This window comes from Triturus cristatus, chromosome 3_1 (assembly GCF_964204655.1).
Source record: "Triturus cristatus chromosome 3_1, aTriCri1.1, whole genome shotgun sequence".
NCBI classification, from domain to species: domain Eukaryota; kingdom Metazoa; phylum Chordata; class Amphibia; order Caudata; family Salamandridae; genus Triturus; species Triturus cristatus.
This window is the reverse complement of record NC_140583.1, coordinates 879,218,698-879,246,413: the sequence shown is the minus strand read 5'-3', so window position 1 is coordinate 879,246,413 and position 27,716 is coordinate 879,218,698. Positions and strand designations below refer to the sequence as shown.

Here is a 27,716-nt window from a genome sequence, read left to right as displayed (position 1 = left end):
GGAACAGCCAAGCCGGAGGGAGGTAATAGGGTCTGCACATGGAAAACAGAGGGCAGGGGGCAAGGGGGCAAGGCAGGAGCAGCAAGCTGACCATGGAGATCAGGCAGGATGAGCACCAGAAGCAAGACACACCATGGAGAGCAACAGTGAGACTATAATGGCATACACATAGACCATGGAGGGAAGTTGGGAGGGGGTCAGGGGCAGCTAGCTGACCACACAGGGAAGGTGGGAGGGGGCGTGGCAGCACAGAAGACCATGCATGGCAAGCGGGAGGGTTAGTGGCAGCACAATGGCCATGATAGGCAAGACGGAGGAGGCAGGGGCATGCACAAAGGACCATGGAGGATAGAAGGGAAGGGTTGGAGCTGGGTACAGACAAGAGAGTTCAGGGGAAGGGGCCTCACAACAGACCACGCAGGGCAGGCAGGAGGAGCAGTTGCAGCACAACAGACCAGGGAGGGCAGAAGATTGTGGCATTAAAATGGACCATGGAGGACAGGAGGAAGGGAATAGGGGCATGGAACGTGGACGGGCAGGGTGGAGGTGGCAGGGAGAGGTTACAGTCATCTGACAATGCTAGGCAGGTGGGAGGGGAGTGGCAGCTCAACAGAACACTCAGAGTAGATAGGAGGGGCAGGTCGATAGAACATGGTGGGCAAAAAGGATGGAGCAGGGGCATGCACACAGATATCGGAGGGCAGGGGGAAGAAGAGTAGGGGCAGCAAGCTAAGCACAGTGGATAAGCAGGAGGTCAATGATGGGGAATAGAATTGGGCAATGGAGGGCAGGAGGAGTGGACTGGGACATCATGTTAAATGGAGGGCAGTGGCAGCACATCAGACCATGCATGGCAGGAGGTAGGAGGCTAGTGCATGGATTTAGACAATAGAGAATATGGAGGAGGTGGATGGGGCAGCAAGCTAACTGTTCAGAGAAGGCGGGAAGGCCAGTGGCAGAACAACATCCACATAGGGCTGTAATGAGGGGGCAGGGGTAAGGTGGCGGGGAGGCAGGAGCAGCAAGCTTGGGTGGGGGCAGCACAATGCCAGGCCTGTCAGTGATGCCATGAGTGATGTCACTGACCATGTCATGAGTGATGTAATATGTGACTTCATCACCAGTGCATTGCGGGCGCCCGAATTATAGTTAGCTCAACTAACTATAACGGGTGAAATTCTCTGGCTTTATATGAGTCAAATGTCCAAGTAACTATAACGTCCCTGAAACCTATGTTTTTTTCAGTGAACTTCTAAGGTTTTTTGAATGCTAATTTCTAACTATAACAAGCCTGAAACCTAAGTTTTTTCAGTGAATTTCAAAGGTTTTTTAAATGCTAATTTCTAATTATAATGTTCATAAAACCTATGTTTTTCTCAGTAGTTTTGAAAAAAAAGTGTTGTAACTTTAATATTTATTATTTAATGTCTTCTTGTTTTTTTAAATACTAAACAACTACATACAGTATGAAAGGGAGCCCAGCCCAGAGCCACATCTGAAGACCAACACATGTCATAGACCTACTGATCAAGCAGCTTCGACACCCAAGAATGCCACAACACCCCCCACCACCCCCAGGACCGCCCCCTCTACCACCGAGGCAGCGCAGAACAAGACAGCGAACTTTCTGAAAATGGCATGGCCCCTCAGCCACACAATAGCTAAATATTGGGACAGGTGTGAACAAACTATATGTGAAGGAAGCAATTCACCCATGAATAACAATGCACACAATGCAAAGTGTAGCGGTGATGTGCTGGACACATCTCAGTATGCAGAACACACACCTCTCCATGTGCACAAATACTACTGGTGCTTGTAGTGTTGTGGACAGTGGACCCAACCATGTTACGTCAAACACTAGGGACGATCTCAGTCATGTAGCTGTATTGTCCCCCCATGTAAGCATAAGTGTAACCGGAGTGGGCTGGTCCGATGTACGCCACTTCAGTGTAGGAGTGTGAATAAATAGGCCGGGGCTCTGGGCGTGGTTCACTTGTGAACTGTGAAGACCAACGACTGTGCCAGAGCGGTGGGCCTCACCCTGCAACGAGGCTGCCGCCATGACCACGGGTCTCCTCGACACAGGCCCCCTGCGAACCCAGCGGCACAGCACCGTAGACTTATGTCTGTACAGACTACTGCCTTCGATCTACACTGCGGACAGCAGGCCTCACAATTCAGATGGAACTGCAGATGACGCAGTGCAGTACGCAGATACATTGCTCCTAGTGCGGCCCTCTTGGACCACGCATCATCGCAGGGTGCGCGCACGCTGAGTACTTCAGATGCGACGAACTCAGTGCACCACAAGTCATCACCACGTGGCCTTACAGGGGCAGAATTCAATAGACAAAAGACATTGGTCCGAGTGCGACCCTCCCAGACAACGCATCATCGCAGGGTACGTACACGCTGAGCGCCAAAGGTACTACTAACTCAGTGCACCACAAGACATCGACACGTCGCCTTACTGAGGCAGAATTCAATAGACAAAAGACATTGGTCTGAGTGCGGCCCTCCCGGACAACGCATCATCGCAGGGTACGTACATGCTGAGCGCCAAAGGTACTACTAACTCAGTGCACCACAAGACATCGACACGTCGCCTTACTGAGGCAGAATTCAATAGACAAAAGACATTGGTCCGAGTGCGGCCCTCCTGGACAACGCATCATCACAGGGTACGTACACGCTGAGCGCCAAAGGTACTACTAACTCAGTGCACCACAAGACATCGACACGTCGCCTTACTGAGGCTGAATTCAATAGACAAAAGACATTGGTCCGAGTGTGGCTCTCCCGGACAACGCATCATCGCAGGGTACGTACACGCTGAGCGCCAAAGGTACTACTAACTCAGTGCACCATAAGTCATCGCAAGGTAGAGTGAACAGTTTTATGTCAGCAGTGAGGCATACTATCACTCGAAAATCACCCAAAAATACTTATAATATAAAAAGAACAAAAGAATCGAAATACATTAATGATTACAATCCAGTAATTTTGAAGATGTGGAATGCAAATATGGACATACAATATGTTGCAGATAACTCAATTACTGTTCCTGGCATACTATCCAAATAGAAGACCATACCTGGAAAACATATGTCTGTATGAAATACTGCAACATTATAGTTTTAGAAAAAATGTTACAGAAAAAATAAATGAAGGGAAATATGCTGTAATTGAATCTGATGGATGTTTCTTAAAGAATGCCAAAGGAAATTTGATTAAACACAGGAAATTAAGTTGTGATACTCCAGATAAGAGAGAGTTTTTCTGTTTAGCTCTTCTGCAACTCTTCAAACCTTGGAGGACTGAAATGGAATTACTTGGAGATTTTGACTGCTATGAAGATTCTTTCAAAGCATGTAAAGACATTGCTAACAGTGAGGCCCGCCCGGACCACGCATCATCGCAGGGTGCACACACGCTAAGTGCTTCAGGTGCTACTAACTCACTGCACCACAAGTCATCACCACGTGGACTTACTGAGGCAGAATTCAATAGACAAAAGACATTGGTCCGAGTGCGGCCCTCCTGGACAACGCATCATCACAGGGTATGTACATGCTGAGCGCCAAAGGTACTACTAACTCAGTGCACCACAAGACATCGACACGTCGCCTTACTGAGGCTGAATTCAATAGACAAAAGACATTGGTCCGAGTGTGGCTCTCCCGGACAACGCATCATCGCAGGGTACGTACACGCTGAGCGCCAAAGGTACTACTAACTCAGTGCACCATAAGTCATCGCAAGGTAGAGTGAACAGTTTTATGTCAGCAGTGAGGCATACTATCACTCGAAAATCACCCAAAAATACTTATAATATAAAAAGAACAGAAGAATCTAAATACATTAATGATTACAATCCAGTAATTTTGAAGATGTGGAATGCAAATATGGACATACAATATGTTGCAGATAACTCAATTACTGTTCCTGGCATACTATCCAAATAGAAGACCATACCTGGAAAACATATGTCTGTATGAAATACTGCAACATTATAGTTTTAGAAAAAATGTTACAGAAAAAATAAATGAAGGGAAATATGCTGTAATTGGATCTGATGGATGTTTCTTAAAGAATGCCAAAGGAAATTTGATTAAACACAGGAAATTAAGTTGTGATACTCCAGATAAGAGAGAGTTTTTCTGTTTAGCTCTTCTGCAACTCTTCAAACCTTGGAGGACTGAAATGGAATTACTTGGAGATTTTGACTGCTATGAAGATTCTTTCAAAGCATGTAAAGACATTGCTAACAGTGAGGCCCGCCCGGACCACGCACCATCGCAGGGTGCACACACGCTGAGTGCTTCAGGTGCTACTAACTCACTGCACCACAAGTCATCACCACGTGGACTTATTTAGGCAGGATTCAACGCCAGCCACAACACATGGTGCCACTAACCCTGTTCAACACAAGCCGAACGATCCCACATGTGGAACTGTGTCCTGAGTCCTGAATGGCAGTGACCCCAAGTCCATGGCAGCGACCACAGCACCAGACTCCCTCTGATTAGTTAGGCATATTTCCATATGCAAGGCCGAGGACAAGTGGTGCCACTAACCCTGTACAACACAAGGCGCGACACGTGGTTCCACTAACCCTGTTCAACACAAGCCGATCCCACATGTGTAACTGTGTCCTGAGTCCTAAATAGCAGTGACCTCAAGTCCGTGGCAGCGACCACAGCAGCATACTCCCTTTGATCAGTTAGGCATATTTCCATATGCAAAGCCGGTGACACGTGGTGCCACTAACCATGTTCAACACAAGCCGATCCCACATGTGTAACTGTGTCCTGAGTCCTGAATGGCAGTGACCCCAAGTCTGTGGCAGCGACCACAGCAGCATACTCCCTTTGAGCAGTTAGGCATATTTCCATATGCAAGGCCGGCAACACGAGGTGCCACTGATCCTGTTCGAAATAAGCCGATCCCACAAGTGTAACTGTGTCCCGAGTCCTGAGTGGCAGTGACCCCAAGTCCGAGCAGTGACCACAGCAGCATACTCCCTTTGATCTGCTAGGCATATTTCCAAATGTAAGGCCGGCGACACGTGGTGCCACTAACCCTTTTCAACACGAGCCGATCCCACATGTGTAACTGTGTCCTGAGTCCTGAATGGCAGTGACCCCAAGTCCGTGGCAGCGACCACCAAACTATGCATGTGGCTGTGGGCCCTTGCTCACCGCTACCTCTGGCCTACACTGCGGTCAGCAGGACTCACAATTCAGATACAGTCGCGATTGCAGATGACGCAGTAGGCAAGAGAAATAGCTCCCACTGCGGCCCATCCGCACCAAGCAGCATCACAGGCTCATACACTTCGACAGTGTATTCTATACATATTTAATCTTTCCATGATACATCTACACTGCGGTCAGTAGGGCTCACATTTAAAATTAATTCTTGATTCATTAATTACAGAGTCCACTAGGCAAGTAACTAACACAGGCCTAAAACCTACATAATATCCTTTTTTTTCCTTGCTTCAAGAACTTTTTTTTATATCAGTTATAGCTTTAGTACAATCAACAAATTCATCTTCGAGTGCAAACAAACACTCAATAACAGTCTACACTGCGGGCAACAGAGCTCGCCATATGAATTTTTGATACGTGGTGCCACTAACCCTGTTCAACACAAGCCGCGACACGTGGTGCCACTAACCCTGTTCAACACAAGCCGATCCCACATGTGGAACTGTGTCCTGAGTCCTGAATGACAGTAACCCCAACTTCGTGGCAGCGACCACAGCACCAGACTCCCTTCAGTTTTATTTGTTGTTGTTTTGTTTCAATAAAATGTTTTATATGTAAATCTATACATGACTAAGATTCTTCTTTGTCCAGCCGCACAAGGACAATTCTGGGCCCAAGAAGGTTGTTGGGGGTATGTTGGTAATGTGGGACTGAATCACAAAATAGCTTTTCAATGCTTATGTAGTGTGACTTATGAACAGTTTGCACCCAGGCTCGCAGAGGGACAACTGCGGCCCGTTCGTTCGACTCACAGACGCAGTACTACGAGCCTTCCGCTCCCAAAGGAACAGCAGCGTAGTAGCTCGCAGAGGTACAGGCACAGAAGCGTACTAGCTCGCAAAGGTAGAGAGCTGCAAACTGACGGACTGGCTTCTAACGCTATAGCTGCGAAGTGGAGATGTTGGGAAGAGGGAGCGTGAAAGGGTTATCTCACACAGACAGAGCTCCGGTATATTAAATTGCCCACGGGACCTTTCTTTTATATTTTTACTCGATGCAAGAAAGCGCGCTTTCTGTACCATGACCTTTCTCCCTACCAAATTTGGCATAATTCCGTTCAGCAGTTTGATCTGTAGCCTTGTCTAAAGATTCCTATGGAAAATCCATTGTGAAAACACGTTTTCACCACCCCCACATAGCTACCTGACGCAGGCGTACTCACTGTTGGTGTGCAGGTCAGTGCTCTAGTTGTCAACATGTCACGGCCACTCCCTGAGGGCAGGTTTGCACACACACCACACCCATCCAGCACATGCGTCACAGGCCATGTGATCACGCAAATATAATGCATCGACAAAGTCACATCCTTTATTGCCGGTGGTGACTGGATGGTGGACGCTCCACGGGTCTGAATCATAAAGAGTCCATGAAGAGTTGCGCAGAGGGTTAGTCGCACCCTGAGCAGTATGGCCGTCAGGGGCCTACTACCACGTGGCACAGACTTGACTTGCACAGGGTTAGTGCCACCCGAAGCTGATGAGGCCGTCAGGGGCCTACCACCACGTGGCGCCGACTTGAGTTGCACAGGGTTAGTCGCAACCTAAGTTGTTTGGCCATCAGCGGCCTACCACCACGTGGCACTGACTTGCGTTGCACAGGGTTAGCGGCACTAAAAACTGATGTGGTCTCCGCCATTGATGACTCAGGACTCAGCGACATCTGTGAGATCTGCCGGACCGCGGAGAAGCTGATGTGGTCTCCGGCATTCATAACTCAGGACTCAGCGACATCTGTGAGATCTGCCAGGCCGCGGAGCTTTGACGGGCACGTGGAGTGCCCATTGGTAGACACTCCACTGGCAGCAGGTAATTATTTGGTTATGGATGTGCAGGGGTGGCAGTATCCCTCTCTCTCTCTCACTTCCCTCTCTTCACTCTCTCTCTCACTCTCTTCCTTCCTTTCCTTCTCTTTCTCTATCTCCCTTCTCCCTTTCTCACTCCCTTTCTTTCCTTCCCTCTCTTTTTCTCTCTGGCTTTTTGTCCTTCTCTGTGTCTCGCTCCTTTGATATGCACATTACACACGTCCTTATTTTGTGCTTTATTTTCCAGGCTGTCGTCGTCGACATTCATGGTCCCAGCAGGAGTCTTCCGCCTTGGTGTTTTGTGTTCATTTTGTTAAATTTACTTTATCCTTTATATATACGTTTATGAAAAAATAAAGTGTGGGGAAAAAAAATCAATAACGTTTTTGGTTGTTACTTAAGTGCTGTGTGACACTTTCTCGTTCTTATTACTGTCATTTGGTGGTGTCCACCATGGTGTTAAATTTTGGGGCAGTTATCGCGGGAATACTGCTGATGTCTGCAGTTTGCACCAGCTTCTGAATAGTGTGTTAGATTTATCTCAACTGTAGTCGCATTAAAGTGCTGATAATGAGATGCAGAGTAGGCGTTCCCATGCAAAAACACACGAGGTGCACCTTTGCGATTTATTCTAAATACTAAAATCCTCTATTGAATTGCACTGTGGTAGTGGGTGCATTTACAGTGTACACATAAAATCAATGAGGAAATCTCATTGTATTTATATTGATTGGGAATAGTGGGTCAGGTGCTGGATCTTGACGGGATACACTGCCCAGTTTATTTAGTTTTCTGTACACGAAAAAAACCACATCACAACTTTCACAACAAAAGGCAAAAACTGCGATGCGAAACGAATTCCGGTGATAGGCTACGTTAACATCCAGAGATTTTACACCTGCTTTCTGCTGGTGTTAAGCAGGACGACTACCTGCAGCATGAAAAGGAACACAGCCAAGAGCCACACCTGAACACCCACAGGTGCCATAGAGTCAATGAGCATGATACACGGATACCCATGAGGGTCATAACACTCATAGCAACAACCCCAGGACCGCCAATGCCCCCCGAACCCGCATCTGAGCAAGTTTGTCCGTGTGGTCATTGTGTTAGCATGATAGGCATGGGCCCTGCAACATCACAGTGTGCTGTCTTCAGCGGATGTTGCCATGTCACCTCAGCGTTGGCAGTAAGCCTGGAGATGAAGCTGCGCACGCATCCTCCTGCATGCACAAGCGGCAAAGGGAACGGGGTGTCTCACACATGTCCTTGTGCAAGAAGTGCAGTAAGTGTGTCTCTGTGTTCTGCTGTGGCCCCACAAGGGCCGCAGCAGTCGATGTTGTAAAGTGGCATGCACCACCTCCAAACGACAGTGTCACGGTGTGATTGGAATGCCGCAGGACATGCGCGAATAGGCATTACAAAGATGTGCCGTAGGAGTGCACGGGATACAACAGCGCAGCGCAGCGCACAAAAGTGTGGGGGCTCGAGGGAGGGAGGAGCAGCTGTTTGGCAACGTAACACACAGTGAACCCACCCATGTGCCAAGTGCTGGGCATCTCATCCATGATGACCAGGGTCGCACACATCCTACAACACCCACGACCGGCCTTTGTACACATCCTGTATGAATGCACCTGGAGAAGTTACTGTAAGGATGAAAGGTTCTTTGTCTGAGCTATCTTGCGCTAACACATCTGCTGCTCCGAGAAGGAACTTGCAAGTGGCCAGCCCCCCTGACAGATACGATAATATTTGCATCCGTCTCCCACACTACCCACTGCCCGATTTGAGAACGAGTGGACATCCCACACCCAAAAGTCCTTTGTCGTAGTTAGTGTGCGTGAAATGGCCTTCACACGTACTCCCACCACAACCCTGCCCTGCACCCATTGCACATAGACCCGGCTCATTGCATCAAGCTGTGCCATTTCATCCACAAGACTGGCACACGGCAAGCACAGCCACTGACGCATAGCAGGGCATACCGAACACATGGTCGACTCCATTCACGTCCACCTATACCTTGCACGTCTGCTGCATGTCCTGGGTGCACTGCCTTTGCAAGTGCTGCGGATCACTTACCAGCACCATATTTAAGTTACCGTGTTCCAAACAAAACGTCCTCCTACTACGTATAAAATATTGCTGACACTACTTGGACAGGCGTGGCACAGCGCCCAGAGCACATGACTTCACAGCATAGGACACACAGTTTGGGCTCACGGTTTAATCCCCGAGTCCAGCAGCAGCTCAATTTAGCAGCATGACACTCTAGGCAATACCTCACTTAATTTCCATACCCTGCACTTTCAGACCGGTAGGGGTCAGTAGTTCAGCGCCTTTATCCCTGAGTCGGGCAGCAGCTCAGCTTACGCCCCCAGCGCCATCAGACCCGTACGAGTGAGTAGTTTGCACTTTACAAATACCAAATTGATTTGATACGCCCAAATTTACCTTCGCACTCACTGTATAACACCCCCTAAACACCATACACAACTTACAGTGTTCGAAACAAAAGTTCCTCCGAGTAGGTATAACTACATGCTGACACTACTTGCACAGATGTGGCATAGCGGCCAGAGCACATGACTTCACAGCATATGACACACAGTTTGGACTCACGCTTTACCCCCAAGTCCAGCAGCAGCTCAGCTTAGCAGCATGAGACTCTAGACAATACCTCACATATTTTCCGTACCACAGCACTTTCAGACCAGTAGGGTCAGTAGTTTGTCCTAGTAGGTATAAACAAATGCTGACACTACTTCCACAGGTGTGGTGCAATGGAGAGGGCACATGACTTTACAGCATAAGACATACAGTTCGGGCTCACGCTTTAATCCCCGAGTCCCGCAGCAGCTCACCTTAGCAGCTTCAGACTCTAGGCAATACCTCACTTAATTTCCGTAGCCCAGCACTTTCAGACCAGTAGGGCTGAGTAGTTCACTTCGCACCCCTGTATAGCACACCCTAAACACCCCACAGAGGTTACAGTGCTCCTACCCTCCTCTTTCCTACTTTTTTCAACGTTTTTTCCCCTTACTTGCTTCAACAGAATCACAAAATGGCTGCCAACACTTCCTAGTTGCAACCGCTCGCACCGCTCGCAGCCAATAAGCAGCAAGCTCGTGCTCGTAATGCCTCAGCCAATCAGATGGCAGAATTCCCAAATATCGATATCTGTAAATTTTGATATTTCTACAAAACTAATAAACAAAAGCGTGCTTTCTAGACCAAGACCCTTTCTCTGCCAAATTTGGGGTAATTCCGTTCAACCGTTCGACCTGTAGCCTTGTGTAAAGTTTCCTATGGAAATTGCATGGAGAAAACACGTTATGGGACCCCCCTTTTTTCTCGGCTCCCCCTTGACGAATCACCCCCAGAATTTCAACAAAGGAGCTGATATGAACAAAGAATTTGTTTGGAAAATGTCATGACGATTCATCAAACGACGCCAAAGCAAAAAAACAAATGCTCTTCCTATGGAAACTTGGTCCTAACTATAACTACCCACTGGCGAGCGCCAGTAGGTAATATATATATATAACCTACTGGCGGTCGCCAGTGGGTAGTTATAGTTAGGACCAAGTTTCCATAGGAAGAGCATTTTTTTTTTGCTTATAACTTTGGCGTCGTTTGATGAATCGTCATGAAAGTTTCCCAAAAAAAGGTTCACTCAGGTTAGCTCCTGTCTTAAGGAGGCAGGCAATGCAGAATTATATAGTGGGGGCCTGTGGGGGCCCCGCAGCCCCAGGAACTGCCAACTCCACGGGGCTTTATACATAATGTGCGGGGGGCATGCGGCCCCCTGCAACCCCGGGGCCCGCCTTCTCCCCGGGGCTTGTGAAATAATCCAGGGGGGCTCCTGCCCCCCCACGCTGCCCCGGGGACCACCACCTCCCCAGGGTATACACTATTTTAAATGCAGGGGTCTGTAGCGCCCCCCCGGCCCCGGGGACCACCACCTCCCCAGGGCTTTGAAAATGTAGGGAGGGGGACCGTCCAGCCCCCCTCCTGGAGCCCTTGATGGCCCTGGGGACCCCCACCCTGCAGGGCTGGCTCCTGCAATGTCCTGGGGTGCCCCCCCCGGGACATTGCTGTTTGCAATGACAGGGCGGCAGCCCAGCTCCCGCCCTGTCATAGCAAACTCAGCTTTGCTTTTTGGACGCGAGAGCAGGAAACCTGCTCTCGCTTCCAAAAATCAAAGCAGATTGCTTTTGGGCAAGGGGAGCTGCATGTTAGCAGCTCCCCTTGTCCAAAAGCAATGCCGGCTCCGGCAGGAGGCGGGGAGCCAGCAAGGACCGTGGGGGCATTGGGGCTCCCCTCACGGTTGCCAACTTGAGGGCCGGCATCGGGGGCGGGGTTCACCGGGCCAAAAGTGGCCCAGGGGAGGGGGGCCATGCTGCCCCCTCCCGCAAAATAAAAAAAAACTAGGCCAGGCCCCGTGGGATTGGGTCTCCGGGGCTGGGAATGGCCCAGGGGAGGGTGGCCATGTGGCACCTCTCCTCGCAAATATACATTAAAAATTGTTTTTAACAAGGCCAGGCCCCAGGGGATGGGGTCCCCGTGGCCAATAGTGGCCCAGGAAAGGGGGGTCACGTGGCCCCCTTTCTGTTTCTTTTTTTATAACAAAATAAAATGCTCAGGCCCTGGGGATGGCGTCCCCAGGGCCCAAAAATAATTAAGGGAAGGGGGGCCACACAACCCCTCTTCCAAAAACAAAATTTTAAAAAAGCCGGCATCTCACCGGAGGCCCCGCCCTCTCCCTGCATCACTTTGCAAATGCACCCCCTGGCGCGTTCTAAGTTGGGGAATTTAATCCCCTTGAATTCTGAGGGTTCCTGGGGGCCAACTAGCCCACCAGTAAGCGCCACACAGAGAGGTGGTCTGAGGCCATGCCCCTTTTTACACCACTCTGCAAACGCGCCTCTTGGCGCACTGCTGGTGGGGCGATGAGGTATTCTTGTGTTCTCAGGACCTCAGGACACAAGTGGACTTCATCCCCCGAGCAGCAGTGCACCAGGTGGCGCGTTTGCAGAGTGGTGTAAAAAGGGGGCATGGCCTCGGATCACTCTCAGCAATCCAGCTGTATGGGGCTTACTGGAGCTAACAGGAGGGCTAGTTGGCACCCAGGGACCCTCATGAGGAAAGGGTTCTTCTTCCTCCAACCAAGAGCGTGCCAGGAGGCGTGTTTGCAGAGTGGTGGAGACAGGAGGCGGGCCACTGCCCACCTCTCAGCAATCCCACTATGTGAGGCTTACTGGAGGTAAGAGGTAGGCTAGTTGGCCCCTAAGGACCCCCAGCAGTGAAGGGGACTTCAATCCCCATCCAAGAGTGTGCCAGGGAATGGTGGGCAAAGGGGGCGTGGCCTGTTATGAGAACTTAGCAATCCTGCTGTGTGGTACTTACTGGAGGTAATAGGAGGGGTAGTTGGCCCCCAAGGATGTCCTTGGGGGCTAAGTACCCCTCTTGTTACCTCCAGTAAGTCCCACACAGTAGGATTGCTAAGACGTCTTCGGAGGCCATGCCCCCTTCCTCCACCACTCTGCAAACGCACCTCCTGTCAGACTACGGGATGGGGGATGAAATCCATTTTACTCCTGAGGGACTCTGGGGGCCAAGAAGCCCTCCTGGTACCTCCTGTAAGTCCTACACAGCGGAATTCTTGAGCACTGGTCAGAGGCCAAACACCTTTCTCTACCACCATGTTTCTGCACCTCTGACTTAGAGGTAGTTTTAATCCCCCTGCCCTATTATACACTAGGGCCTTACAGGGGATGTCATACCAATCACAGGGGTACCCCAACCCATAGTGTAACCTAGTGTATGCAGGTGTTTTCACTGTATTCTAAGTGTCTTTTAGCATAGCACTGGCTCTAGGCCTGGTTAGTCAGTTACCACCAGTACCCGTCAGCAAAAAGTTGGGGGCACAGGATGACTTTGCAACAAGGCCTCTTTCTGCACCTCTGTTGGTTCTTTCTGCATATCTTTTGCTTCTTTTTGCACCATTCTTTGTCTTTCTGGACTTCTGTTGCCTCTTTCTGCATTTCTCTTACTTCTTTCTGTGCCTTTCTTCTTCTTTCTGCACATGTCCTATCTCTGTAGGCATAGTTAGAAATTAGCATTTAAAAAACCTCAGATATTCACTGAAAAAAACCATAGGTTTCAGGCACGTTATAGTTAGAAATTAGCATTTAAAAAACCTTTGAAATTCACTGAAAAAACCATACGTTTTAGGAGGGACGTTATAGTTAGTTGTACATTTCACTCGTACAAAACCAGTGAAATTCGGAGGTTATAGTTAGTTCAACTAACTATAACTTGCGCCCCCGCAATGCACTGCTGATGACGTCACATATTACATCATTCATACTGCAAAGAGAAAATATCTGGCCACTGCGAGTAACTGTTTTACGAAGCAATAGCTAAAAGGGTGCTTGTCCAAAGCCTCCAGTCTTAAATTACAGGCTATCTGGAATATAATGATACCTGGACACCCAAGTAATACCATGAGAAAAGTCCTGCAGTCTGCTAAACATATTTCTGTTATGCAGCAGCAAGAAATCAAGCCTGGACAGCTGAAATTGTAAAGTGTGGGGATGTGAGAGACATTAGTGTTAAAGAGAAAATGCAAACTGAAAGGTGCAAAAAGAAGAAACAGTGCTTGGAGCACTACGGAGATTGTAAGGTGTAGCAAACAGTAGATAACAGTCACTGTGTTTATATGCTGCAAAGGCTGATGGCTTTGATCATTGGAGGACCCCCATCCACCCATATAACTCCAGTTTGAGAAAGTGTTTGAATATATTACTTATGAATGTAAGTGATATTTCTATAGCATGAACGCAGCCAAAAAGGAAGGGAGCGCTGTACAAGGTGAAAGTTCAACATAAGGTCAACAAGTGATGAGAGGTAGCTGGTTTGAAGACTGTAAATGCATTGTGATGTAGTGTTCTTTAAAAGAGGTGCGTCTTAAACACTTTCCTAAAGTTGCACAGCGTTGGGTACACCTAATGGACACGGGGATGTTTTTCCCTAATTTCGTTGGTAAATGAAAAAGACCTAGCAGTCCAATTTTCTTTCGAGTTTGTCAAGTATATTTTTATTCAACCCCTGCTATAACGTAGCTAACCTTAGGCTGGATCTCATTTTTGCCAAAAGTGCTTCCACCACCATGCTTTTTAAATGAAATGAAAAAGTAAACATTCTATGGGAGGTAAAAAAAAAACAGACAATCTTATAAATTAAAATGCTATTTCTTTTAGAATATGGCAAATAACAAGACGTATTTTGGCCTTTCAACAAAGGGTAGACAACAGAACATGATGTAGATCCTAAAGGACATTCCAGCATAGCTGACACATTTATTTCAATCAACCTCCTTTCGCCATCTTCCTTTGACCATTCTAATTGGATATGGTCCAATTTAAAATTGAAATAAAAATGAGAGACCTCCCTATTAGTCATCATAACCAAATAAGGCTCAGTTTCAGTAATGTATATGTTGCAGAAATTGGAGGCCACTCCAAACCTTTGTTTTTACATACTCTAATATATCTTTCAATACACATTGAGACATTGCAGCCTTCCTAAATCCTTAAATCCTTTAAATATTAAAATGTACAGCAAATTATAAATGTTGACTAGGAAACTGGGGATTAGAATGGCTTAAGAGGCCATGTATTTAATTAACTTTTGCCTAAAGCCCCTCTTCTTTCTCCCTCATGGCCCATCTCAGACCTTGCATTCTTTACTCATGAAACCTATTTCATATCTTACAGCTTTAAGTGAGGCCCATTACCACAGGGGACGGAATGAAAACCAAATAACATATCTCAACCACTTGTACCCGTCCCAACATTTGTTTTGGAAAATAATCCGATACCTGAAGAAAGACTAACAGAGTTTTACCTTCATATACCCTCTTCAGAGAGTCAATGTCCCATTTCCCCAAAAAAATGAGGTAGGCCTACTGCCACACATTTCCCATATGTAGCAGTATTTTTAATGTGTACCCTGTGAGAGGTTACATATAACTTTATTTCGAGGCATATCAATTCTTTGACAACTTCAAATGGAAGATTACCTAACCATCAGGAAAATATGGGCCTTGGGCATGAAAAATACCATCACCTTACGTTTTGTTCATATTTCGTACCCTGTGGTTAGTGATACTTAACATTATAATGCATTCAGTGGACATTGAAGACCACACATCTAGAATGGCTAAGTCATCAGCATATAAAACCACTTCCAGTTTTACCAAACCAGTTCCTGAAGGGAATAAACCCTACTTCCATGGCAGCATTTAAACCAACGTGATATCATCTGAGGCATTTTGACTAAAAGATCACCATTTCCTCAGGGCAAATGTCAGTCTCTACATGTATTCATACTTTACCCTGTGTTTTAATTTTCAAGGTTTATATTCACAAAGCATCAGCAATCAGTTTTTGGTGTCCAGAATTAGCGGTTTTCTTCAAGTATAATAAATGGAAATTTAGAATGAGTGTCCAATGACTCTTATGTTATGAGATTATTTCATGGCACTTCTTTGTAAATATAGCAAATAAACACATTAAAAATAAAACAGCACACATATGCCCTCCACTCAAAGCACACTCATCCAATTATTTTGGGCTTCTCAGGAATAAACATTGTGTCTGTTCTCCAAGCATCACTTCATAAATTATCCAATTATTTTCTAGGTGCAACTGGTGGAGCTGGTATTAGGTTCTCCTCAAAAGTCATAAGTAAACAAGTGTGACTCTTTGCCATATTTACTTTGGAATGTAATGAGGTTGTAAATGATCGTTGTACATACACTGCATTAACAACAATAGATTTTCTCATATTCAATATCTTTGGCCAATTAACGTAAAAGCAGCTCTTTCTCAAAGATGTACTGCCCTCCAGTTAAAAGTTAGTCTGATCTTGAGTTGTTTTTTTTAAGGACAATGCAGACATGCCTACTTTTGAGCCTCATATATATGGCCCCAAGGCAAAAAAAAGTTACTTTTGTTAAGGTGTTTAAATAGGGACTAAAAACTGCAAGAGAGGAGAAAATCCTTTTCTGCATTAATGAATGCCAACACAAAAAGTACTTTTTTGGTGTGCAGAGAATTCATGGTGTGTCCATGGATGTCATTTAGGGGGTGCCATGGGTCGACCCATAGCTTGCCCTTTGCTACCCCGGCACTGCCTTTTCGAACCCTGGCCTCAGAGGTGGCAAAATAAGTGCCAAGAACACAGGGGTGTCTTGCATTATCAGGGTCAGGCTCTAACCTCGTTTTCTTCTTATTTTTATTTAATTAATAGTGAATAATAGCTTATTATCCACTATGAGTGTAATAAAAAGTGGAGCAGAAAGATCCCGACCTTCACTGGCATCTTAGATAAGAAAAATAAAATGGTGTTAATGTATGTTGTGTGCGTCCATGTGGGTGAGAGTGAGTTTGAGTGATACAGTATATGTATGAGCATGTATTTTTGTATATGGGATCGTGAATGTGTGTATGTCAATCAAAATGAGTGAGTAAGTATAAGTGAGTAAGAGAAAAGTGAGTGAGAGAGTGCGAACGAGTGACTCAGGGTGAGAGTGAGTGCACGAGAGTAGATGAAAATGAATGAATAAAAGTCAGTGCTAATGATAGAATGAGTGTGAATTAGTGAACGTAAGTGAGCAAGTGATGTTATGCTTGCAGGTTAGCTGCTGGACCTGGCATGCTTCTTGACTTATGAGAGCACACTTTGACAAAATGTTGGCAATGGAATACTGGAGGCAATGCATATGGTATACCCTCTACAAAATGCTAGTGCTGGCACTCTGTAGGTAAATATTTGGCATGGAGCACCCATGAAAAAATGCCAGCGCTGGCTTCCTGGAAGACATTCATGGCATAGATGGCACCTGTGACAAATTGCTTGGGATGGCACAATGGAGGAAATTCTTGGCATATGGGAAGACAACAGTGGCAAGGTCATTGGGCCATCCATGACAAAATGTGGTCCTTGACATATTAGACATAACCTTTGACATAAGGCACCTCCATAGTGCAAGAGAATCAGTATTAGGACAATTCTGGCACTGGCATTTTGTATGTAATGTTTGGACAAAAGGTGCCACCATGGAGAAATGCTGGTCCTAGCAATGGATGAAATTTGTGAGATAAGGGGGCACCCATAGGACATTTTAAAAACATAATTGGGGGAACTCATGTGGACTGTCAGATTTAAGTAGCTTGGCACACAATGAAAGGACTTGAATATTTAGTAAGTGCTTTTTAGAGCCTATGGCTTTTTAGCCAATTTATGTGAAAATTGTGCATTAAAATGCACTAGTAAAGCCCATGTTTTTCAAACCTTTCACAGGGAAAAGAAACCCCCAGTCTTTGTTGTTCCCTAGAAGAATATATAAAATTAATTATGGAATTATGTAACTTCAGCAATGTTAATTATTGTGATATCATCAAGATTATTGTCATGTGACATCACTCCTTGGGATGATACAGGGTCAAAGGACATTTGATGTCACTTCTTGTGACATCATTAAGGTCAAAGGCTATATGATGTTACTTCCGCATTTGGCATTTTGGTGTATCACAGTCCATGCGTGTGTCCCCATTCAACGTGCAGCCCTCTGAGATGGTGTCATGTGATCATTTAAGAGAAGACTGTGCCACATAATACAATCCAAGCAATGGATGACATCCAGATTAGTAGGAATCAATGTAAAGTCATTCATTTACTTATGTTTTATAATGTGCTATATGTTTTCTTTTAGTCACTTCACAGAGATGATTTTCCCTCCCTCGGCTCATATGACAACATTGTCAACAAGGAAGGTAAAAACAAAACAACACAAAATGGAACCACTAAACTTGTAATTGCACTGCGACGGAAAGCATGCCACTGCTGTCGTAGGAGTCCAGTCACGTTCAGCCAAAGAATTAATATATGCATTTTTATATTACATATTTTGGTATGAAAGATATGTCTAATAAAAGGAGAAGTTTTGTCGATATAAATAGGAAATATAAGAAAGATTAAAAAAGGGGATACGTGTTTATTAAATAAGAGGAACATGCAATTATCAATATAAGTGGATGCATCACTTTTTAAACTGTACTTTTTTTATGTGCAGCAGCTAAATACAAATGTGTTTACCCTCTAGACTGCCCTTATGTATATAAGCCTTAAAAAAGGTGTTGCTAGGAAACCCTTGTGCCATAAATAAGTCACGCATTCCTAAAGGATCCCAGTTGGTGCCCATGTTTTTATAGGGTACGTTTTCCCCTTGGGTGCTGGGGGTGCAGAAGAGAAATTTGAGAGTGCCCAATCGGAACGCCTTATTAATATGAAAATAATGTCATTAGTGATACCACACATACATCGGGTGGTACTGAGAGGGATTCCCTAACCCCTTACAGATCCCTCCAGGATAGAGCTGCTAGGGGGGCATTACTGCTGTCAGCTCCTCACTAGTCATGCCCACAAGCTCAAGACACTTTCTCCTGTTGGGATGAAGGAGGATGTAGGAGAGATTACAGATGGAGCAGCTCAGCTCCTAACACCCAACAAACAAAGGGGGGACTAGGATTGTTCCTAGTACTTCTCCATCAACCCCAACTTTGTGGTTCAATTTCACACAGCTAATTCGTTTCACAATGCTCCACTGTCACCAAGGAGCATTGCGAAATGTATCATTTCTGTGGATGTGCCCCAGCAAGTAACAAGGCACTGTTTGGATTTTGTCTTGGCCTACAAAAAAATCCAAACAACATCTGGCTCCATGTTGGAGCGCACACAAACAGTGTTGCGCCCAATCAAGAAGTCACGCACACTTTGGATTTATTCTGAGATCAGAGAGCAAATCCATACAGCGTTTGGCTCCTTGTTGGCTGTGCCCGAGGAAGAAGCCAGACACAGTTTGGATTTTTTTCTTACCCTGAAAAAATGTCAATCCAGCTAGCATCTGTCTCCTTGCTGTCGGTGGCGATGACATGTATGTATGTTTGTATAAATATATATATTTATATATATCAAATCCTCCTTTCGTAGCACCAGCCGGTGCTACTGCAAGACACGGACACAGGTATGCTGGTGCAGAATTAATTGCTCAGTTTATTTTCTCACAAACTTCATTCGGTTCTGACACGTTTCGACCGACACAGCGGTCTTGATCACATGATTTGCACGATCAGAACGTGATTCTTTTAAACATATCGTGTGACACCCTGTGCATAGACATAGAAAAATTTGCGTATAGACATGGAAAAAATACTGCCACTTGGCTGAGATTCACTCTCATATGCACATACAGGGACCAATCCCGTTTGCTTATATGTTCAACCATATCCAGAAATGCAAATGTAAAAAATAGGTATATCTACTTGTAATAAATACAGGTAAGATTAAAAGTAACAGGATAGTTTACTTAATGCAAAATACTAGTTGTTATATTGTGCTGATAGCGGAGATGCACATAAAAAAGATCTTTACCGATAATGTGCAAATTACGCAATATATGTGCAAAATACGCAAGATGATAATATATGTGCAAATACAGCAAAATGTGCAAATCTGCAAAGTTAATGTGCAAATCTGGCAATTTTCATATTAGTTGTGGAAATACAGCTTAATGTGCAAATCCGCAAAATGATGTGCAAACAAATGTAAAGCATTCATTGTAAATCAATCGATAAACCTAATTCATTATTATACATGCATTCTAAAAAGTAAGTCTGGAAAGATGGTAAAAAAGTCTCTATACTCAGCCACTTGATGTCTAATAAAATCTCAAAAGGTGGCACACTGAAATAGTATAAAAGTACAACTACAAAAGACACAATATATATACATGTTGGCCCTGAGGAAGCTCAGTTACTCAAATACCCTTAATCTCTATTCACATATCGAAGATGTACAGAAAGAAATATACAATGTCACAGTCACCCATCATTGTAATTCATGAAAGATGAGGACACAATCTGATATAACTACATGTACGAAGGTATAAGGACCGAAGAGAGTAGAAGAGAAAGAAAACGAGAGAAAACCCATTTGTACAGAATAAGCTGATGACCCTAGTGATTCAAAGTGTGGTGCGACTGTCCTATACTCTTATAGAAAATGGTGCAAGTCCTCCCCATTATTTAAACCACCTGGGATACGTGTGTCCAACTCCAGTATATATTTACACTCCAATTGTCTTAAGGTTCTTTCCCGATTACCCCCTCTCTTCTGTTTTGGTACTGAATCTATAATAAAGTAGCTCAGACAGCTCAGATTGTTGTTGTGGCAAGCTTTAAAATGTCTGGCTACCGGGTACGTGGGATCGGAGTTGACTATAGCACGTAAATGCTGCAGAATTCTGTTGTAAGCTGTATGTTTGGTACTCCCAACATATTGGAGTTTGCAAGTACATTGCAATACATACACCACATGATCAGTGCGACATGTATTATGTCCCTTTAAATGTTTAGGACTATCACTGAAAGGTGTAGTATAGTGGTAAGTGTTGGTTCCAAACTTACAAGCTCTACAGGAGGAGCATTTGAAAAATCCTTTTGTGGGAGTAAGCCAAGTACCACCTACTGATACTTCCGGACTACTGGAAACCAGTTCGTCCCTCATTGAGAACGCACGTCTGTATGTAACAGTGGGAGTGTTGGGAAGTACTGCCTTCAGAGTAGGGTCAGTCAGTACAATGGGCCACTCCTTACAGATTATGTTCTTTATTTTTTTAGCCTGTCTGCTATAGGTTGTAATCAGTCTCATTTCACTTTTATTCAGATCATTATCTGGGACAGTACTGGTAACTGCTAGAGGTTCCTGATTCGTGGTGTTTTTAATTACCAACAGGTCATCCCTATTTCTGAGATTAGCTTTAATCATTGCTTTATTTAAATTTGATTCCTCATACCCACGTGCTAACAGCCTGTTCTTGGCATCTAGCTGGTGTTGGTTGCGCGCTGCAGTTGTGCTACACGCTCTGTGGATACGCAGGAATTCCCCATATGGAATACTTTTTATTGTATGTTGGGGGTGGAAACTCTCTGCGTGCAGTACCGTATTCCCCGATGTCTTTTTACGAAATAAACTGGTCTCCAATTTCCCGTCCTTAACATTAACTGTTACATCTAAGAAATTCACAACACTGGTGCTCACATCTGCTGTGAATTCCAGATTCAAGTCATTATCATTAATATTCTTGACGAATTCAAATGCCTCATTTTCTGTACCCTTCCAAATAACAAAGACGTCATCTATATAGCGCCACCATGACAAAATGTTGTTTGACCACTGTTTCACATGGCGGGCCATGAGGACATGCCTCTCCCACCAGCCTACATGTAAACATGCATAGCTGGGAGAGAAGCATGCCCCCATCGCCACGCCTCTCAACTGTTGAAATGTCTCATTATTAAATTGAAACATATTGTTGTTCAGACATATACGAATCATCTTCAATAACATGTTATTGTGGTTGTAAAACTCAATGTCACTTTCACCCAAAAAATGTTTCACAGCATTCAAACCATCTTCGTGGGCTATACTGGTGTATAACGCTGTGATGTCCATAGTCATTAAGACAACATCAGATGGTAAAATGAGATCGTTCAATTTATGTAGGAAATCCATTGTATCTCTTATATAGCTTGGCAATCTAATCACCAACTCCTGGAGGAAAAAATCTATGTACTTCGAGGTGTTCTCAAACATTCCATTGATTGCCGATACTATAGGGCGTCCTGGAATCGGCTTGACTCCCTTATGTACCTTAGGAATAAAGTAAATACTTGGAAGAACCGGATATTCTTTGTACAAAAATATATATATATAGAGAGAGAGAGAGAGCACACAGACATACAATATGCATACATTTTTTGATAGACAATCACTTATTGTAGTGTTTTGTTTCGAAAATGGAATGGCTCAGAAACGGATGGAGGGAGGAGAGGTGAGTGACTTTAATTGTTTTTTAGACTGAGAGTGGTAGGTTTTAAAAATTTGCAAAAGTGCATTCTGGGTTCCACGAGTGAAGCAAAGATGAAGATCTGGCTTATATCACACACATAAAAATTGGAAGCAGAAGCCAAACACAGCACTAAAAACACCAATGACAGTAGCTAGTAGAAAGGAAATTCACATCCGTCTCGCTACTCAAAACAAGTGTCACATGAAAATCCTTAACAAAAACCGGCTTCCGTTGTGTATCTTCTTTATTTAAAAAAACGTAACCATCTTGTACTGGAGCGTGTAGATATATACGCAATTAAAGGTTGGGGGATTGGTGCCAAGTTTTACTATTTTTACATACACCTTTCATTTAAAGAAAACATTTTCTAAATTAATGCACCGCGTTTGTTTGTCATATGAGTTGGCAACCAGAACTTTAAACCAGTCGGCAAACGCCCTCTTGCGAACGGGGTACACAAAGATGCCACCTTCATTTCGTCAGCAGAAATGTGCACTGGCCACGAGGTAGCGAGACGCCCCGCAATAGGCTGCTGGCAAAGAGTACACCTGAGGGTACCCCGGGCTAGCGCCAGGGAGGACTTCAAAGTGATGCGTCAGCCCAGCCCCTGCTGCTGCGCGTGCAGCATCGACCCCCCCACCCCCAGCTGCCCCTGCGAGCCAATGAAGAGACCGAAAGTACCAGCAAACCGCAGCCCATCGGTGACATTCAGCAGTAGGGCTGAGTGACAAGCGGCAGAGAAGCAGGGAACGCGCCTACACAAGCAAACAGATGCCCCTGGGCACAGGTCATCACTTCCATCACGGGGTATGCACGAGAGCCAGGGCTTGGGCTCCGGGGAGGGACCGGCGCAGGTCGTGATGCCCTCAGTCCTCTGCTGATCAAGCAGGAACCTGACACCAGTCAAGGGGAGCCATCTGCTTCTCACAGCGCCTCAGCCTGCGCATGCATCTGCAGTGCCTCACCCTTCAGGCTTCGGGGATGCCGGTAGGCCCTAAGCCTCTGCAGGTGGCAGCGCCCCTAGTGCATCAGGACTCACCGATCATCTCCTGCAGCTCGTAGTCATCCCTGCAGATGGGCCACCCGGCAGCGGCGGCTGTCACTGCCGGGGACTGCGGCTGGGGCGAAGGCGGCGGCTGGGGAGTCAGGCAGGGCGGCGGGGACTCGCTGCTGGGCTCCGCCATATCTATGCTACTGCCGCTGATGCTGGCGGACTACACGACCTTCCTGAAACTTCACTTCAGCAGCACCTTTCACCTCGCGCGGAGGATATTTGGTATCCCAGGGAAAACGTGTATCCCCGGCTCTACGGCTCTCTTCGGGGCTCTTCCCTATTGGCCAGCTCTGACGGCTCCGCCGAAGGCCCGCCCACCCAAGGAGAGGCGAACTCAGCCCTGCCTCGCCCCGGGCAGACACAAGCAGCGGCGTCCGAGATGAGGCGGTCTGTCAGTGCCCCGTCACTGTCTCGATCGCTGCGTACACCGAGCCAGGGTGTTACCGTTACAGCGCGGAACGGGTTCGGTTCGCTTGTTTACCTAACCTTCAGCAGCACTGACTACGAGCACGACTGTCTTATGACAGAGCCTCACCCAAGTAGACCCATGTAAAATAAATAGAGACAATAAAGGGGAATCTGGAGTGTGAAAGGAAAATATAAGGGTAAAATAAAGAAATGGAAACAAATAAACACGAAGCGAAGAGGATGAAAGGGAAGGATACAGTAACAGTGATAGGAAGGAAATAATGCGATCCGAGTTTAGGATGTGAGGAGAGTGAGAGCGAAAGCACGAGAGGAAAATGGAGAAAGGAAACATTTTGGGGTTTTAGTAATAAAACACCTCCAATTTTCCTTAAGGCACTGTAAAGTTATACCATGGACAGCAATAACAGAAGCTTCCCTTATTTGTATAAGGGCACATAGGTGGCACAAAGTTGAGTGACACCTGGGATACAGCAGTATCTAATTCGGGTGGAAAAACCAGAACACTGGTTCTACCTCACTAGGTTTAGGCTAAATTCAATTCATTATTTGGTTGCTGTCCCTAACTCTGGCTCTTGGTTTGAATCTCTTCCGGGCTGCCCATGCAATAACTTCTCAACACAAACGACAGCGCATTTCATACTTATTTTGCACCTTATATAGTAACTTGAGAAAACACTTCTTACAACCACTTTTAAGGCACAAGCACTTTAAAGCGCACACCGCAATAGTTACAATGTTTAAACGCCTCTATGATTTGTCACTCTGTCCTCAAATATATTCTTTCTGTAATAAAACTGAGGAGCAGGTTTGCTTCATAAGTATTCTTATTTTAGCCCTGATGAGATTGTTATTAGCTTTAAATGAGTGCCAGTCATCAGCGGTGCTAATATAGTAATTTATACAATTGGCTCAATGTGTACTTAAGTTATATTTAATGATGTTTTAAATCAGTTTTTTAATACTCAATTTTATTGGTTTTTGAGAAAACAAGAACAGTTCAGCACATTTCCACAATGCAGTTAAAGACAGTGAAAGGTCCGTTATTTCTGAAGCGCATTGACATACATTGCAACCCGTAATCCCACGGTATTGTGTATAGGTTTAGTCAAAGAAGAGATGAGAGACTCCTCTACCCAATCTGGCCCAGCCATTTGCCCTATACTTTGTGGTGTTTGGCCGGCACCCCCTGGCTTCGTAAAGTGGTTTCTCCTGTGCTGCACACCAGTCCACTCCCCTGCGCCATTTGGGGGGAATCAGATTCTTCAATGCGGCAGCAATGTCTCGCTTGGCCACCATAGTGGCGGTACCCAAGAATATTTTGTCTTCTCTAGACAAGTCCAACCCGTCCATGACCCGTGCAAGCAAGTTGAGGAGGCTTGTGCGGGACCTCCCAGCCCAGAACTTCAGTAAGCTTGACTTCCAGTGATTCCCAGTATGGGGCGAGAAGGGGACATGTCTACACCATATGGTAAAAGTCTGCTGGCTCTAACCCACAACGTGTACAAGGTGGATTTGGTTTAAGGCCTGCCCTGTGAAGGTGGTCCAGGGTAAGGTCAGTGGTGTGGAGATAGTACAATTGGACCACATTTGGGAGCCATCAAGGCATCTCTCCTGTCGTCGCCCTCTAGGGAACCTAGCCAAGTCTCTGAGCGAGTCTAGGGCGAGTCTAGGGTGGCTGGGCCATTATTAGTTAAGGAACAATATATTTGTGATACCCCTCCCTTCCCCAGGTCCCCCATCATGTTCTGGGCTTCTAAGGGGCTGTATTCTGGGAGTGTTGTTCCAGTTGGTATGTATATGCTGAGGGCGTGGCGTAACTGCAAGTATTTATAAAACTGAGATGGGCAAAGCAAGTGTCGAGTCTGTATGTCCTGGAATGAGCGTATATGGTCCCTAACCCATACATCGCCTAGTTGCGAGATACCAATAAGGTCCCAGCTTAGGAACCCCTCCAATTCTCCCACATCCCTAAGCCAAGCGCACTGCCAGAGCAGCGTTTGCTGGGTCAGCTTGTTTTCCCACCGGGTATGGTTCAGGGAACCGCACGAGTCACAGTAGGTAGGACCTGGGATATTGGTTCTCAGTACATCATTGCCTGAATGCTTGGGAGTCCTAGGTGTCTCAGTTCAACCCTGTATGCTTAGTCTGACCAGCCACCATTGAACCAATCGTGTAAGGTGAGTAGACAGGTTGCCAGGTAATATAAGTAGAGATTTGTCATGCTCCTGCCCCCATTGAAGGGCGGGATCTGGCAGCGGGCGAGAGCCATTTGTGGTCTTGTGCCACTCCAGAGGAATTTTGTAGCTAAGCTGTCCAGCTCTCTGAACCAAGCCCGGGGGAAATGGAACGGGGTATTTTGGATGTTATACAGGAATAAGGGGAGAATCATCATTTTAAAGAGGGCAATTCATCGTAGAGAGTGGAGCGGCAAGGTTTGCCACTTCTGGAGATCTTCTTTGGCTTTCTTGACCAATGGGGTGCTATTGAGCGATCATGCCAATTCGGGGAGTGAGGCGACCTAAATTGCCAAGTATTTGAACCACTGCCACCTGATGGTTATAGTTGACTGCCAGTCAAAACAGTCTCTTGATAGATGCGGGGGTACCAGGGTCGACTTCGCGGAGTACAGGTGCAGGCCCGAGACCTGTTCAAAGGTGTGGAGTACTGGGAGGCATCTGGGTCCGGACTGGGTCAGTTCCGCAAGGAAGAGCAGGATGTCGTCTACATATAGGGCAATCTTATTCTCATGGGAGCCCCTCCACCTCCAGCCCTGAATCTGGTCGTCGGTGCGAACGAGGCAAGCTAAGGGTTGCATCGCTAGGAAGAAGAGGACGGGTGGGAGGGGGCATCCCTGCCTCGTGCCCTTCCTGATCGGGAAGTCCTCAGAGAGTGCCCTATTTATGAGCACCCTTGCCCTGGGTTTGGAATATAGGACCCGGGCAAAGCTGCGGGAGGTTTGTCCCAGGCCCATAGCAGCTAGCACGTCATCTAAATATTGCCAATCGACTGAATCAAAGGCCTTCTCGAAGTCGATTAGGAGGAGTGTCTGGTGGGGGGTTAGTGACTGACGGTTAACTAGGGCCAAGTGGAGGTGCCGGAGACAGTGTCTAGTACTCTACTCCGGCATGAAGCCACACTGGTCCGGGTGGACCAGTTTGCTGAGATATGGTCTTAGACGTTGGGCCAGAATCGTGGCATAGATTTTGATCTCCGTATTGATGAGAGAGATTGGGCGGTGGTCTGTGCAGGCTGGTGAGGGTGGTTGTGTTTTTCGGAATGACAACAACAGTGGCTATTTCAGTCTCTGGAGGGAATGATCCCGACTCCACAGCCTCTGCAAATAGAGCAGAGAGGTGAGGGACGAGTATGTCTTGGTAGGAGTCATAGTACTCCTGTGGGAGACCGTCGGGGTCTGGTGTTTTCCCAGCTGCGATTCGACATATGGCCTCATTTATTTCTTCATGCGTGATGTGGAGGTCAATTCCAACGGACTCAACCGCGTTGAGGCGGGGAAGGAGAAGTCCCTCCAGATTAAACAAATCAGAAAGTGAGGTCTCAGGTCTCTGGGCTGAGTAGAGTCTGGAATAATATTCGGCGAAGGCTTGGGCTACCGCAGTAGGCGTGCGGTGGGTGACTACCCGGGAAGCCCGAATTTCTGGGATTATGCAGTTAGCTAAAGGGTACGATGCCAATCTGTGTAGTAAATCCTCCCGTTTTTGTCTCCCCATCCATATACCTGGGCAATGGAGGAACTCCATAGCAGCTTAACTGAATCTAGTGAGATCTGTTTGATCTCATCCCTTAATAGTGCAAGTTATCGCGCCTGGGGGCCATCCACCGCTTCAGGCGTGCTCCTCTCCAGACTGGTTGCTTGAACCCCAAGGAGTGCAAGCCGGTTGTCTTGGGCCAAACGTTTGTCTTTGAGTCGGCCCTTGGAAAAACTGCAGATGGTGGCCTTGCCCGCCTCCCAACGAGTGACCGGGGAAGAGACGGAGTCATGATTAATGAGGAAGTTTTGTCGAAGGTCCACTTCAACTGCCTTCTTGAAATCCTTATCTTGAAGGAACCAAGCATTCAGCCTCCACATGGGGTGGAGTATGTCAGAGGGGTCACCTAGGGTTAGGAGCAGAGGTGAGTGATCTGAGATGTCTCGAGGAAGGATAATGATCTCCT

General features: G+C 46.2%; 1 protein-coding gene across 1 annotated transcript in view; it reads right to left on the bottom strand.

Moving 5' to 3' along the window:
• The window catches only part of STK39 (serine/threonine kinase 39), a 1,405,344-nt gene extending 1,381,817 nt beyond the window's left edge, over positions 1–23,527 (bottom strand). Inside the window, exon 1 of the mRNA XM_085645380.1 lies at positions 23,100–23,527. Within this exon, the coding sequence (XP_085501506.1) occupies positions 23,100–23,244 (145 nt within the window). The 5' untranslated portion in view covers positions 23,245–23,527. The remainder of the gene's footprint in view (positions 1–23,099) is intronic.
• Between the last annotated feature and the right edge of the window lie 4,189 nt (positions 23,528–27,716).